A 16,460-nucleotide genomic window follows, 5' to 3' on the forward strand; every position below is an offset into this window, starting at 1 on the left:
ACACCAATCTCATCTCATGTAGTTTCATTAGCCTCGAACTGACACAATTATGTCATATTTTCAGATCCGAGACAAGATAGCCAACTGAAAGTAGGCGATAAAGTTAGCATTGAAAGTCATAAATCTTAGCAACTGCCAAAGTAATTATGGAGCCACTGGTATTGATCAACAACCTTATCAACTTCAGCCAGATATATTGCAGTCATTTTGTGTAATGAGGTGATAAAAGTCTTAGTTACAGTAGTAGATGAGGTGATAACGTTGTACTTCTGTCTACATATAAAGGCCAGAGCTCCTTCTAATGACACTGTGAGGTATTGGTTTTACTTCCTGGCTCACCTTGATGTCAGTGTAAGAGACTTCCAGTGGGCGGTCCGGGCCCTGACCTGGTGTGGCCACGACTGTTGTCACCTTCCCGCTGTCTCCTAGGAAACAAACAGGCACAGGGTCAATATGAGGCAAGGGCATATAACAATATAATGTTATGATTCAGAACATGTTGCTGCACCTTTGAGTAAAAGCAGGTAAGCTCTCAATTGCTTTACTGTGCTAAAACTTGTGAAGTTATGAAAAGGATTGAAGATGGCTGTGGTCCCTCTGGCTCTTTTCTACAAGAGGTAATTACATGAAACGGCTTAGCAACGTAACCAAAACAACAGTCCTGACGTTCAATGCAGTACACCTGCTGCTGCCAGCCTGAACATCTGGGCCGACTCTCTGCTGCTCGTCTGAATATTTAGGTTAATGACAGCTTAGTGAATGGATGTCAACTTTATGAAGCCTCCAAGGAAGTAGAAAGAAATGGCAGAGTTCATATTCAAGACACTGTGACTAATTGAACCGGGTATGAACCCAAAAATAGGCCAACCACTTTCTTTGTCCTGATAAACTGTTTTAATAAGTACCATACATTTTTTTTTTTTTTAAATCATAAGCAAACTTATCAGGTATAATACCTTGTAGCGTGTACCTTTGTAACATCTATTTTTACCTCAGATACAAAGGAAGAATTGCCATGAACTCTTTCACAAGTTGAAAAATCCTGCCTCGAAAAGGAGTTTAAAACACTGGGCTTTTTTCTTGGTTGTTTTATTTTATAAGTCTTCAAAATAGACTTCATATATATGTCATTATCTCAAGCGTGGTCAAAACTGTCTGTGGCCCAATAAAATTCACTGCAGTAGAGGAGGATATACCAGCATCAGGTTCAAAAGTAGTTTAGTCGACTTCAGCACCAGAGCTGAGTGTCAGTCAGGGCAGCCAACAGACAGACATCGTCTTTTTAGGGGGCAGCCCTCTTGTGTTCACTGTACAGGTCAGCTCATGCTATTGTCTCATCAACATTCAGTGGGAAAGCCCAAAGCCATAGTGGTTTTCTCTGTCACAATTGTTTCATTCTATAAGTCGCATTTTAATTTATTTGGCAATAGCTTCTTGGGCTTACTCAACACACATTAAACTAAATAGAAAAAGATAGTACAGGGTGCCCAGGCAGACCGTGAACAGCAACATTCCGGGTTTGAGTCTGGCCTTCAGTTGCATGTCCCTGCTGCCATTTCTGCTGGTTAAATACATGGGGAAAAAACTAAATGTAGACTATTGGTAGGCTGTCGCAAGTTTAGAAATTCACAAAGTCTAAAAGGTAAAATTCTAACAAGAAAAGGCTGAATTTTATGGAGAAAATGTACATGTGTTTGCAGCTTAAATTTCGCTGTTAAAACATGTAAAACAATTAGGGATGTAATGGATGTTTTCATTTAAAATATCATTATCACAGTGGATTACCACGGTGTGGAAACCGTGTGTTTTTGATGATGAAGAAAACAAGTATATACTTAGTGGTGTTTCTTTGATTTGTTTACATATTGTTCTTTATGTCTTAGCTTGAATGTTTGGATTTGTATAATTTAAACCTGCACTACTGGAAATATTCCTGACAAATAAGCTGTTTACATGCTGAACCCTTGTTCCTTAGATGTTAAAAGTTGCACTTTTGACAAGGTATTGCCTATATTTTTGTAATGTAATAAACACCGTTACACTTTTTGAAACTATTTCAGCTTGTGTAGGCCTATCAGTGCTTTCTGAACATATTGAACACGCTTTTAAAAATACCGTGATAATACAGAAAACCGTGATAATTTTGGTCACTATAAACGTGAGGTTACATTTTCATACCGTTACATCCCTAAAAACAATCAAATATTTAAAGTTGTAGTTAAAGTGGCAGTTGAAATACAATTAAAGGAGTTGAACTAGCAGTTAAAACGGAAGTGCTAAAAAGAAGTCAGAGTAAATTGTATGAACAGTGGAAGTTGTGGGAAATCAGAGAAGCTTAAAAGTCTTTTTGTTGCCGTTTGTTGCTGACCTGAGAGGTTGTAGTGTCGATGTACAAGGAGAAATGTCAATTGAAGAGAAAGATGAAAAGAGTTGAAATGTCAGTTGACTTGTACGAGATGAAAGCACAGAAATTCTGGTTAATTGAAGTTTGTCTGCTCACCTGCCACATCAACCAATACAATTTGCAGGTTTAATTCTGTCATGTCAACACAGTACAGTAGTATTAAAAGAATTTATAGCCAGTTAAGATTTCATTTTTTTCTGCTACTTTAATAATGGAGCAAACTTTTGTTATCTAGCTGTCATTGTGCTGTATCACTGTCACCCTGACCATGTCTACATACGTAATTCTTTGTTTACCAAACAACACAATGCACTTATTGATATGGCCCTCTTACAGCCAGAACTGCACGTCCTGGTGTTCTTGTACGTCCATATACAGGCCCACACAGTAAACTGTCCTCAGCCATAAAAGTGTAGTGGTCATCCAATTGGCACGTTGGCGATATCTGTTACAGCTGAAACTGTGAGGCCTGTAGAGCGACTGGGTCACTGGGTTCTGTTGATGACTAGGTTCATGAATACACACTCATAGGGGGCTCCAGGTTAAAAGTAGGACAGATGGTTAAAGGATATGTTATGCCAACTGTCCATGTTGCTTCTCCTCTTACATTTCTCTTGCTGATGCATCAGTCAGTAAAGCCAGAGATATCAGGGCCCTTTTTTATATATATATATATATATATATTTTAACTACAGTATGAAAAACAACTTCCACAAGCTTGAAACTTTCGAGCTCAATAATCTATCATAATAAATGGCAATACCTTACTCTGGCTTTATCAGTGTGTCCGTTTTATCATTGTTTCGTTGTGTCTGAGTTCAGTGTTTGTGTGACACTCTGCTTCCTGTCATTCACAGAAGGAAATTCAAGTCTCCAGGAGAAAATAATCCCTTAGAAACATGCCATTTTTCACATCCATACCAATTTCTAGTGAGGTTGGACACTACAAAGTCTGTTTAAAAAAAAAAAAGAAGAAGCACATGACCCACCATGATCACAATACAATATGAAATATACAAACTATTCTGATGATTGCGTTAACCAGCACACATTAATGTCTTGTCTTCATATACAAATAACACACTGTGCTTACATGAACTCCACGTCTTTCAGTTTACCTTATTAATATGCAGTTTAATGCAGCAAGCAATCTTCCAAAAATCAAACCAGGCCATCTAGTCTATAGGGATAACTTTTGGTGTAGGTTTGAGGTTTCTATCAAGTACCTATTGTTTTAGATTTATTGTGCTCATGTGACAGTCTACCACAAAAACAGAATTAACACATCGTCCACTTCCCAGTGGATCGTGATTATGTCTTTCAGTAAACAGTACATGAAATTTACATAAAGCAATTGTGGACAAAAACAATCTTGTGATCATACCACCATTTCCCAGGGTTGGTCATATGATTTTATTTTAATAAAAACTGTGTCTGTAGCATTTCAAAGACATATCCATGGTGTTCTGTTAAAGAGAAAATCAACCCATCACATTGAAATAGTTCATTAAGTGTCTTTCCAGTACAGTGCCATCTCTTCAATCTATCACTGACAATACATGTCTGGGCTTGTCAGTTTCTCCTTTAGACATTTGCACCAGTTGCTATGTGTCAGACACTGTATATCTACTGGGTCTACCCATTGCTACCAACTACTTAGTACAAGTAAGCAGTTGGGTAACAAACATATTACTAAATGTACCTGCTAATCTTGCCCGTAAAGTGGCTGATCAGTAGTCTTATCTTTTTGTTTAAGTTCACATTGTGTAACCAAAAACACTTTCAGACTAGAAGTAACAAGATACAACATTCTGGAGCAAAAGACTAGTTTTACAGTATGAGTATTTCAAATAAAATAAATAACAGAGGTACTTAATGGAAACCCACGTTTCATCAAACATCCTCCACTGTTGTTCATAATGACAGATCACTGGTTGGTATGGCAACACAACATCCTTAATACTCCATGTCCAAGTTTAATTTTACCAGTAATTCAAAATGCCAAATCACATCATTGTCTCTCACAAATATCTGGCTAAATGGGTTAATCCTGCCTCTTAAAATAGCCCCAAGTTTCCCAAACCTGACAACATATCCATCAATCATCCAAAAAGGGTATCTTTACCAGCTGAAGGCAACATTTGAGGCTTTAAGCGCCTCAAGAAGAGTTAGAAAACAAGGGTTACACTGCTTTGAACTGGAGATGACATCCCATTTGGGCTCAAATATCAAAGTCTGACACCACAGCCTGCTAATGGATGATAAGGTTTGGATAACGCACGCACAACTATGGCGATAAAGAGGCATACTATAACTCCATATCAGACCGATGAAACCTACTACTTGGCAGCCCAGCAGAAAGCCCAGCTTCTGTGCTGGATATGCATCACTTGCATCCTCCAGGCGTCGGCCACCTGCTGCTAAGGTTTTGCCCCACAGGTGACCTTGGTGAAAAGGCAACTTTCCGCCCTGACCCTTCTCCAGACGAGCCAGGCTGATAGCCAATGCCGCACTCTCAACGACACTCAAAAAAAGAACCCTGACTCAGTGACTGCAACACTCAAGCTCGGGTATTTGGGTCTAGCTTGGCCACAAAGAACAAGAGAGCCCCGTTTTACTGCTCACTCACACTGACCACAGTGAAATAATTCAAAACCCCGGCTTGCAATTTAACATTTGTAAATCAGAATTTTATGATATTATATTATTATATAATATATATGGCATTACACTGGGTTATAGTGATGACGAGCCAGCTGCTTAGTTTGACATCAGTAAAGCTGGATACATCCATCGGTCGGACGGGAACTAACGTTAGCTAGTAACACACAAAACAAGTGGCTAACGTTAGCAGGCTAGCTAGTTAGCATGCTAGCAAGTTGGTTACCACTAGCTACACGGGGGCAATTACGACTTTTCACCGGGTTGTGACACATAACACTGGCAATTTTTTTGAGGTGAAAGCACAGCATATCAATTAGTGGATAGACAGACTCCGACAAAGACTAATTAGAACTTACTGGCCAGCTTAAGGTTCGAGCATCCCGACGAGCTGCTGCCGGAGGCCTGCGGGACCCCGGACTTTCCTGTGCTGCTCCCCACGGCAGCGGCTGATCCGGTGGACGCAGCGGCAGTTCCTGGAACACCTGGCGGCTCAGCAAACGAGCTGGTCCTGGGCCGCCCGCTGCCGCTCATATCTCTGTGCAGGGCTCAGGGTTGTGTTTTCACTATTTTCAGCCAAGCGACTATTAATTATGAAAACCCGGCAGCAAATAATCGTGGAAAGACACACCAAGAAATACCGCTCCCGTTGCCGCCGGCTGTCTGGGCTGATAGCTGTTACTTGCTAGACACCTAGAAACAGACCGCTCGCAATGCCACATGGGAGATGAAGTTCGAAGTTGATGTCGTCCAGGTTTGCTGCACAGGCTTTCTAAAATCAAAACAACTACAAATTTAAAATGACTTAACAGATGTAGGCCACAGAAAGAGCAACAACCACAGTATATAGTACAATAAAATAAAAGGCTAAACATTTTAGTATGCAGAAAAAAATCTCAGATAAATCACTACATTTAGCCTATTAGTTGCAAGTTGCCCACTACCTTATTTTAATAGTACAGATTATTTTTTACATTACAAATTTGTGTAGCTGGCTCATGAAGCATTTAGTAACATCATTTTGAAATCTGCTAATTCGTACTTCTACTGCTTGTAAAATTAAAATTAAAGCAACAATAATAATGCAAATGCATGATTGAGACTTGGGAGGTTCAGCATTGTGGTATTGTTTAAATCTCCAACTAGATTTGCTTTGAATTAATGTGTTTTCTGTAATTTATTCATTATAAACAGTGATATGATGATATGTCTTATGTGGATAAAACAACAAACTTAAGCGTTGGCTGGTAAAGGGCTCTGGGCTTATTTGTTTTGATGTGGTCAGGTTGTTGTAACTTCCTAGTTCGAGTGTTTTTGAAGATATGAAAGGCTCTCTGACCAGGTCCCCTTACTTTAACCCACTGCTCACCCAATACAACCTGAATCTGAAAGGCTACTCTAATCCAATAAGCGCTCTTAACACTGAGATGCTTGATAGAGGCCAGCTGGGGAAGTACAGACTGTTTGTTCCAGGGATTTTGGGGACTTGCCTGGTGGGTTAAGCTGGCTGCATCTGCAGATCCTGTTCAGCCAAATTTGTTCAAGTGAGGATTAATTTGCATCAGCTATTGTTTCTTGTCTCCGCTGCCATTTTGGAGAGAGCAAAGTCAAAGTAGAGATTGCAATAAATCAGGGAGTCATTTGACACCTTCTGTATGTTAATTGATAAGTAAGACGTACACTAGAAAAATTCAAGGATGTGAAATAAATTCAAGGACATAAGACATTGTGTTAGATCTTTAATATTTTCAATATTTAGTTTTTTGTTGTTTAGAAATATTGCACATGGTCAACATGCCTGCTTATGAGATAACACTCACCTCGCTCATCCTAAAATTCCTTCTCCAAAGTAAGGACAGTTTATTTTTAAGCACAATCATACAGTGTACACGCATACATGTGTGTGTATGCACATATGTCTGTGGGTGTGTGCACGCGTGCATGCGATTGCACATGCATGCAGATGGACACTTTACAGCCTTAACCCCAAAGAGAGGTGAATTGATAGTCCTTGATTACCTGTGTGTTTTCATATATATATTTATATATTGTATATCCTGAATATATCTTTCATATATATCCTGAATCAACTGGGTTTGATAACAGTCAAGATGGCGGACAAAATAGTCGTGGTGACTATAAAAATACGGTCTCTAGAGTAGAATATAGAATGTAGAATACAATGAAAAATATACTATTGATAATGTTGCTGTGTGGAGAAATAACAAGAGGTTGGTTGTGTTTACACACTACCTGCATGTGCCAAAACATACACACACACCCATACACAGACCTAAATGCACATATACGGAAATACCGGTATATATATTTTTTCACACATCCAACTGTATACAGAGAAATAAAAGAGATACTCATGATAATAACTACCCCCACTCTTCACCAAGGAAGCAAAGAGCCAAAAAGTGCTATTCAAAAATTGTCTTTGACTTTTAGTAAGTTATACTCTCTATCTCTTCAACAATAACAACAATTGTGTGATTCTTTTTTGTTTTGTTTTATACCATAGTTAAAGACAGTATCACAACAGCTTATTCCTCTCACTGACTGCACTGGATTTATATCTATGGCACAGAGCCTTTCCCCGAAAACAAAATAACCCACCCATTTCCAAAAAAATAAATGTCCTATTGCACCATTTGACAGAAAGGGATAAAGTGTCGAGAAGAGAGGGAAAAGGGGAGGGCTCCAGAGACTGCCCTCCAGGGCTGGTCTAGGATCTGCTTTCCCTGAACTAACCAAAACCATCCTGAGCTACATAGCGCTTGACCCGGGACCAGTGCTTAAGGGCACTTTCTAACAACACTTGAGGGGTCGAGGAGGAGGGTGAGGAGGAAGGTAAAGAAGGGAGGAAAGGAGTGAGGAGATATGAGTTAAAAGAAAAGCAGGGAGGACAAGGGGGAGGAATAAGGTGGTTGATAACATACGGAACAAGGTTATTCTTTTTTTCTACTAAAACAATCTCTAAAAACAATACTTTCCTGATTTAACTTGCGGCGAGAAGGGCCGCACAAATTGTGCAAACACCTGATTTCAACGTTTTTACAAAACGACAAACGCCCCTGCTCCCCCACTTCTGTGTCTGGTGAGAAATCGAAGAGGAGGAAATGGAGGGGAGGGGGAGAGAACCGCCCCAGGTACAATTAAAAGGGTGGGAGGGGGGGGGGCACAGACTGATTTTGTCCCCTTTTTTGTCCAGAGTGTTTTTTTTGTGATTTTTTTTTTTTATGTTGGAGAAGAAACACAATAGAACCACAAGAGAAAAACAGGCCACGGTAAAACTGGTTATTTCCACGGCAACGATAACGAGAGAAAGCAACATTATATCCACTGGGAGATTCAGAGAAGTTTGGTTAAAATTCTACTTTTTCTCTCTGTTGGTAAGCTTGTCATGTTGTTGTCCTTATTCACTATTATTATCTGTCTTCCTATAGTTGGAATATGAATCTTCCATCCAATGAGCATCATCCAGGTTCTTCTTCTGCCTTTTCTCTGTGCTCTGTCGGGAGCAGGTCAGTGTCGAACTTAACGTTGATTCTTCAAAGCCTCACAAGCAATAGTCTCTTGACATAATCTCTTTACGGTGCCTGTTCGCACAGGTTTTGGGGAGGGGACCCCAACAGACATACAGACAAATATAATCAGCTCCCGCCAATGAGGACTTAGTCTTTCATAATGGCAATAACTGAAGGTGCAAAGATTGGTCACACTACATTCCAACTCCTGCCTTCTTTTTGTTTCTCAGGAGCGAATTGATGTCATGCTTTCAGTTTCTCTTCTCACTACAATCACTAAAAACTGTGCAGGCCGATGGCTTGGTCAGACCAGGGTTGACTATGTGTATGTACGAGTGCTCACACTGCACAGATGTGTCCATGTACTGCGTGTGTTTGTGTGTGTGCATGTACTGTAAATGTGTGTATGTGTGTGTGTGTGTTTGTGTGTGTGTGTATGTGTGCTGTCTGTCTTGCAGCATCAAGGGGCTGTGGAATATCAGTGGAGGTCGCTGGGGTTGTGTTTGTGTCCCGACCACTGTGCTGAGGAGTGGAAGGGCGAGAAGGAGGTCAAGTCAATGGCATCTGAGGGCGGGCTGGCTGGCTGGCTGGCTGGCTGGCTGGCTGGCTGGCTGGCTGGCTGGCAACAGCAAACTGCATCTGCACAATAAGTGACAAAGTGCCTTTGTGTGTCATGGTCCTTGGTGGCTGCTCCTGGGGACTGCCAACCAAGAGTAACAGTCTGATTTGGTAAGGGTGTGTGTCTGTGTGTGTGTGTGTGTGTGCGCGCGTGTATGTATGTATGTGTGTTTATTGTTGGATCATGTGCATGCTGGAGATTACATATGCACCAGGGTTTGTGTGCGTGTGTGTGTGTGTGTGTGTGCCAGAGAGATATTGAATGTGTGCCACATAGTTTGTGTGTCAAACTACAAACTACTGTACAAATGTGCTGAGAGCAGACCTGGGTAAAGTGTTAACAGAAAATATTTGGGATAATTGGAAAAAAAAAGGGAACACAATACTACAAGAAGCACTTGACTCATCAGGACTTGCAAGTGATTTGTCCACTTTTGAGGCTTTTTTTGAAAGTCTATTTAGACAAATCAAGCACCCCTTGAGTAGTTTGAATATTTCGGACCATATTTTTATGTATTTCTGCCCAGGTCTGATGGAAATTAGTGCCAGTAGAACAGATCCTCTGGAGCTATTCACAGTACTGGTTCAACACATAAAAGAACATTCTGCGGGGATGACACACTCCTCTCTCTCTTCTTTTCCTTGATTTTTCCACTTTGTCATCCTCTCCAGCTTATGATCCTTCGCTTTTTGGCTCCTCAGGGCTCTGGCCTTTGTCTCCTTGCTGCTCCGACTCTCCGTCCTCCCGGGCTAATTGATTGAAAGAGGAGCTGTGGGACGGGGCGGGGTTGGCTTCAGCCAACCCTCCTAACACTCCAGGCTCAAAGGTTCCGGGCGTGGCCGTCTGCATGATCTTCTGTCGGACTTCGCGGATCTTCAGCTGCAGACACACCTTGGTGGGGAAGGTGTCCGAGTAGCGTGCCTGGAAGGCAGCAGTGGCTTGAGCTGGAGACGGGAATGGAGGAGTGAAAACAGGGAGTTAGAAAATAGAGCAGTTGTTATACACTCTGTATGATGTCAAGTATTACCATATATCCTGTATGGTATTTTTTAAGGCTGCAATTGCTAACGATTGTGTTGCACATTTCTTCGTACTTATTGAGAATTTTGCGTCACATAGAGATAACCATAATTCAGTTGTAGCTCAGTTTAACAACAAAATAAACTGAGGAGGGGAAAAAGGAGAAACGGCTACAAAAAGCCCTGTCAACCCATCCAAATTCCCTGTATATTTTTCACTCATATTTGTATCATATTGTGAAATGTTACAAAGGTGTAAATTATTGTGGATTATCTTCTCAAAGTACTTAAATGGGAGTGATTAGGAAGGTAGTTTTCTTCCAATATGTGAGTATTAATATTTTAGCTGTACTGAGGGAGCAGAAGAAAGGTTTGCCTGTGCGGTTCAATAAATTAATAAGTCAAATGATTGAATCTCCATTTCAGTTGTTCTTACCGTGACACTGTGTTCTATCTATGAGTGGTTTACCTGAGGGAAAGAAGCCATGTTCCTGAAACAGCTGCATGACCAGGGCCCGCCGCTGATCCAGAGTTCTACGCAGAGACGAGTAGGGCACCCGGTCCAAATCTCCAAGATCCTCTCCTTCTGTACCTGGTTGAACGAGGAGAACATTGTGTCAATTTCAGTATACCTTTTGGAGCAGTTCTGCAGCTACTGCACCTGATGTACCGAGAAGCACGATCCTGCAATAGAGGAAGCGGCCGTTTCAGAACTGCAATTTCTTTCGGGTAGATGTGAGTCACATATTCATTATACATGAAGATGTGACTCACCTTATCAATCAATCAATCAATCAAAATTTATTTATAAAGCACTTTAAAAAGCAACCAACGTTGCACAAGGTGCTGTACAGAACAAAGTAGAAATAATTTAAAACATTTAACATTTAAAACACGAAACAGTATCACAGTAAAAAAAAATTGCACAAAAATGTCAGCCTCATTTGAGAAAGGCCAAGGAAAAAAGGTGGGTTTTAAGAAGAGATTTAAAATTAGACAGTGAAGAAGCCTGTCTAATAGGCAGAGGTAGGTCATTCCATATTTTTGGAGCTGCCACAGCAAAGGCACGATCCCCTTTAAGTTTCTGCTTCGTTTTAGGAACACTCAGGCGCATTTAAGGATTTAAACACAAGTAAGTTAATTTAAAATGGATCCTAAAATATATGGGCAGCCAGTGGAGTGAAGCTAAAACGGGGGTAATGTGCTCATATTTACGTGCTCCAGTTAAAAGACGCGCTGCAGCGTTTTGCACCATCTGGAGATGAGCAACAGATGAGGCACTGATACCTACATATAGGGCGTTACAGTAATCCAACCGAGTGGTCACAAAGGCGTGTATTACTGTCTCAAAGTGCTGCCTAGTAAGAATCGGCTTTATTTTGGCTAACTGCCGTAGTTGGAAAAAGCCTGCTTTAACCACTGCCCCAATCTGTTTGTCAAGCTTAATATCGGAGTCAATTTTAACCCCTAAATTGGTAACGGTTGGCTTGACATATTGAGCCAAGTAATGAGATGTAAGCCTAACCCAAACCCTTTATTTTAACCTAACCCTAACCTTAACCCGTTATAGCTAGCTAGCTGCTAGTCTCACATTGCCAGACCTGCCTCCACAGCGCTGCAGAGGAGGGTCTGGCTAGTCCACACAGCATTCCTGGATGGGAGAAAAACATGCTCTGGTTTATTGGCATTTCTTTAAACCAATCATAATCGTCTTGGGCGGTGCTAAGCACCGGGCAGAGCCACGGTGCCGATGCAAAATAGCATAAGGAAGGTACTTGTTTTGGTGGAACGTGTACGTTCAAAAGTTGTTTTCGTCATGCAACAGAAGACTCAGATTGGACAGATAGTCTAGCTAGCTGTCTGGATTTACCCTGCAGAGATCTGAGGAGCAGTTAACTATAGTCTTCATAAATCCACCAGAGTTTAAAATTCCAACACAAAGAAAGCGGAAGGTAACGGACATCCGGCTGAAAAGAGTGAAATCCGGCAGAATTTCCGGCAGCAACTGAGCAATCCTGGAAATGGAACGTCGTGGATATAGACTAGAGGGTGACACGGGAATCAAGTGTCGCGCCCATCCCATCCCGAGCCCACGAAAATACTCCCGTCTCCGTTCCGCTCCTGCCCGCTCCCGTTGATTTCTATGTTCTATTCCGTCCCTATCACGTTACCAACAGTGAAATTGACTCCCGTACCGCGGGACTCCTGCGGGAATACCATGACCCGCGGGAGTCCCGAAAAATTACACAAGCTAGCTGCTATCTAAAGTCTTAACGCTTGCTCAGTGTGCCAGTTTGGTTCAGTAACTAGAGTCGTAGAAAAATGGTCCTGGGACTGCGGCTTCCTCTATTGCAGGAACACAGTATAGGATGTACCTGCTCTGTCGAAGGTGAAGATTTCTCCCTCACACTTGGCAGCGCTCTTAGGGGTGTTGGGCTCCGAGCTGCAGCTGGAGAGACGGCGGGTCTTCCTCCTCGGGGAGCTGGGGTCTTCTGCTGTCAGCTCCAGCTCTGGACACATGAAATATGAAGGATGAAACAGGGAAATATGAGAAAAAGGGGGATAACAGAGTATTAAGAAAAAAGGACACGTAGGAAGAGAGGACAGGGTAGAGGGGTAGGGAGTGATGCAAGGGTGATTTGCAGAGGACAATGGGGTGATACAGATCAAGGAGAAAAAGAAGAAAAGGAGGAATCAGAAAAAGGTAGGTGAAGAAAAACAACACAGAATGGGAGAAACGAAGGTACATATCAGATAGAAGATGCAGAAATGTAATGAGACAAAACGTTTCCAAATAAGATATCCAAATAACAAAAATGTAATTTATTTGACTATATTTGTTATCTATCACTTAAGTTAGTATCTCTCTGCATCTCACCGGAGGAGTTACGTCTCTTCCTGCGGTAGCTTCCTAGGATGGCTCTTGGTGAGGTGGCCAGACTCTGCAGAGTGGGCGAAGGAAGGACTTCCTCTGGGTTAAACTCTGGAAGCTCCGCAAAACGCTCCTCAAAGTACGTCTCCGACAAGACCCTGCACACAGAGAACACAGTGATCATGTCAGTCCCCAGTCCAGTAATCCGGTGGTTTAAATATATAGGGATGGATGCACATTTCTCATGCCTTAGGGCTGAGTTCTGCCAGGGCTTTCTCTTCTCTGTGGCTTCCCTGCCACTCTCCCGCTGTCTAAATAGAGAAAATAAAAGGGTGAGCACTCTGCCCACTCACATTCAGTACACAATGAGTTTCCACCATCATTTTATGAAGCTGGAGGTTTGGTCACAAACTAAAAGCAGAATTAGGTGCCACAATGTGTGAAAATCAGTGTTAAATGAAATCGACAAATGGAGTCCTGTCCAAGGCGCTGGATCTCCTCTTCAAGCTGCTTCAGGCTATAATTACAGAAGATAAGCTACGGTTATATGAGCTCTCTCAGCTTGAGAAAATGTAAACTGTTAAAATATTGAGAACCTTGTCTTAAAACGACCACAGAGCCAGAAGGACCAGGCAGACTTGTTTTATTTAGCTTTGGCACTGATTCTACAAGAGCCGATAACTACAGTCTGATCAGCGAGGATGGCTCCGGACTTAAATAAAAGCTTGTCTTGCAGAACACATAACGTCTTGCATTCAATTTCGATTTTACTTACCCATTTAATGTCACTTTGCAAATTCTTCAGACACCAAACCCACTCAGATATATTTGATTCAATACAAAAATGGAAGAACTCATGTGAAATTCCCTCAGCTAATGATTGGTGCCCTTCTTGTGCTTCTATTATTGTCCCACTTACTTTTCGAGAGAGTCAGGTGTCTTTTTGAGCGGTGGTGGTCTGAACTTGGTCTTCTTTGAGGAAGAAGAGGGCTCTCTTTCCGCAGGAGGAGGGGGAGGGGGGTCCAAACCTGAGGGTGGTGGAGGAGGGGTGCGAGGTCCAGCCTGGGAAGAGAGCGAGAGAGTTGAGAGAAAGACTGGTGAAACAGCGGTCCCATCGCAGCCTTGCCGTTTGATTCCTTAACCTCCCTTTGTTTTCTGTAGTCAAAGTCAAAGTCGTCAAATGTGACCTGTGTCGAAATAATTGGAAAGGAAGGTTGTTTTTTTTTTTTTTTTTGCTAAATTAATCATCCATTTTTTTCCTTCAAGATATCTTTGTTCATCAGGATATGGAGAATTGTTGCATGTCTCCTGTAATATTGTTTCCAGCTCAGAAAAGTGAACCGTCTTTTCTGTGGAGAAAAACTGTTGACAACCACCTGATTTAAGTAATGAAAGTGTGTAACAAGAAGGAACATACATTCTAGTACATTCCTTTAAAGTTGTGCATTTGTAAAATTCATGGCTTTTCCCTGACTTCCTTAGATAAGCTTTTAGAGAAGGAGAGATACAAAAATCTGACCTAAAACTGTTTGAACAGGCCTCTAAAGATCCTTAACTAAAGAAACGACAACTGAATGAATGAATGAAGCAGATACGTTTTCTCACCTCTTTGCTGCTGTCGCCCATGCTGTGGTCCTCTCTGTGTGTCTCTCTGCCTCCCTGTGTCTCTCTGCCTCCCTTTCTTTCACCGTTCTCCTTGTTCCCTCTCTCTTGCTCTCTGTCCGTGTCGCTTCCTTTCTCTCTGCTGTATCCATCTCTGAAGTTTTCTTCTTTGATGTACAGACCGCTGTCCTCCTCTTTTTTTACTGGAACAGATAAAGATAAGTTCAGACTTTGATTTAAACAATACTGTATCTATCCTTACTTATCTCACTAGTGTTACAGTCTTAATCCTGCAAATTCAGTTTCACACTACATAGTCTTGCATTGCCAGACAGTCTGGCGAGTCCACACAGCATTCTGGGATGGGAGAAAAAGTTTCTCTGGTTTATTGGCATTTCTTTAAACCAATCACAATTGTCTTGGGTGGCACTAAGCGCCGCACGTAGCAACGGCGCCTCTGCAAAATAGCCTCGGGAAGGAACTTGTTTTGGTGGAACGTGTACGTTCAAAAGTTGTTTTCGTCATGCAACAGAAGACTCAGATTGGACAGATAGTCTAGCTAGCTGTCTGGATTTACCCTGCAGAGATCTGAGGAGCAGTTAACCATAGTCCTCAGAAATCCACCGGAGTTTAAAATGCCAACACAGAGAAAGCGGAAGGTAACGGACATCCGGCCGAAATGAAAGACATCCGGCGGAATTTACGGCAGCACCTAAACAATCCCGGAAGAGGAACGTCATGGATATAGACTACACACTACGTACTTTTAATCTGGAAAACACTAACTGAAAAACTGATTCTGCAACAATATGGCTCCTTTTCATGCTTTAAATGTAAAGAGAAACCTTAAAAATTTGAAAGTGAAGACCAATGATAGCCAAGAAAGTTGTAGGATGGGTTCATGTTGATGTCAATATTTGGTTTTGATTCTTTGTCAGACTCCACACACTGAACTAAATAATAAGTTAAGATTTTTGCAGAGAAACCCACTAACAGAAAGAAACCAACACTAAAAAAACCGAACCACACAAAACCAGTGATGCATTACCTTCTGTGTCATTAATCATACAGGTGGCCAATGAGGAGCTGGCAGCACAGCTCGACCACCCCTGTCCTCCTTCATCAGTCTGACCATCTGTCAGGCTCTCCCTCTTCACCTCCACCTTCAGCTCCACCTCCTCCGCCTCGTTAGGCTGAGGGGTCGTCCCCGCTGAACCCTGCACCCCCATCGCCGACGGAGAGGGAGGGTTCATCGCGTCCTGGGCTGGAGCGGCCACTGCAGGCGGCACGTTGTCACAGGTTGTCACAGAGACCACGCCAGTAGGCAGAGTAACGGTTGGTGCAGGGTAGATGGCAGTTAGTACCTGATGGACAAGACGGCAATGCAAGCACGTCAGTAAACAAGAGATGTTTCGGATGAGGCACTCCTGGTGTTAACTGTTTGTTTTAAAGAGCAAGTAAAAAAAGGGAAGAGCAGGATTTCTGCAGGTTCCACCAATTTAAATTTAAGACTTTTTAAGACCAGTATGAATTAAATTTAAGACCTTTATCACAACATCAACTAAGCCCTAAATTCAGTTTTCTCAAGCCAAGTATCACTAAACTTGCACTTCCCCATAGCCGAAGAATAGAATCTCTTTCATGTCTGTTGTACAATCCGAAAGAGACTCGCACCAATAACACGAAAACTGATTGGCTGCAACATAAGTTACATGTTGGTCTCATTTGTAGTCGTAATACAGCGAAATTA

The 16,460-nt window shown here is 41.9% G+C and overlaps 2 protein-coding genes across 5 annotated transcripts in view; both read right to left on the minus strand.

Annotated features, from left to right (window-relative positions):
* Positions 1-5,792, minus strand: part of LOC116047087 (glycogen synthase kinase-3 beta-like) — a 20,002-nt gene extending 14,210 nt beyond the window's left edge. Inside the window, exons 1-2 of the mRNA XM_031295592.2 lie at positions 5,425-5,792; positions 340-425 (exon numbers count right to left, since the gene is read on the minus strand). Coding sequence (XP_031151452.1) covers positions 340-425; positions 5,425-5,599 — 261 coding nt within the window. The 5' untranslated portion in view covers positions 5,600-5,792. The remainder of the gene's footprint in view (positions 1-339; positions 426-5,424) is intronic.
* A 3,865-nt stretch (positions 5,793-9,657) lies between these two features.
* cica (capicua transcriptional repressor a) overlaps positions 9,658-16,460 on the minus strand; it is a 36,764-nt gene continuing 29,961 nt past the window's right edge. For 3 of the 4 annotated variants that reach the window (XM_035991494.1, XM_031295588.2, XM_035991492.1), the window contains exons 16-23: positions 15,759-16,074; positions 14,714-14,913; positions 14,028-14,170; positions 13,357-13,419; positions 13,115-13,266; positions 12,612-12,746; positions 10,706-10,828; positions 9,658-10,161 (exon numbers count right to left, since the gene is read on the minus strand). In XM_035991494.1, the coding sequence (XP_035847387.1) occupies positions 9,890-10,161; positions 10,706-10,828; positions 12,612-12,746; positions 13,115-13,266; positions 13,357-13,419; positions 14,028-14,170; positions 14,714-14,913; positions 15,759-16,074 (1,404 nt within the window). In that variant the 3' untranslated portion in view covers positions 9,658-9,889. The remainder of the gene's footprint in view (positions 10,162-10,705; positions 10,829-12,611; positions 12,747-13,114; positions 13,267-13,356; positions 13,420-14,027; positions 14,171-14,713; positions 14,914-15,758; positions 16,075-16,460) is intronic. The other variant, XM_035991493.1, reaches the window with a different exon arrangement.

This window comes from Sander lucioperca, chromosome 14 (assembly GCF_008315115.2).
Source record: "Sander lucioperca isolate FBNREF2018 chromosome 14, SLUC_FBN_1.2, whole genome shotgun sequence".
NCBI classification, from domain to species: Eukaryota; Metazoa; Chordata; class Actinopteri; order Perciformes; family Percidae; genus Sander; species Sander lucioperca.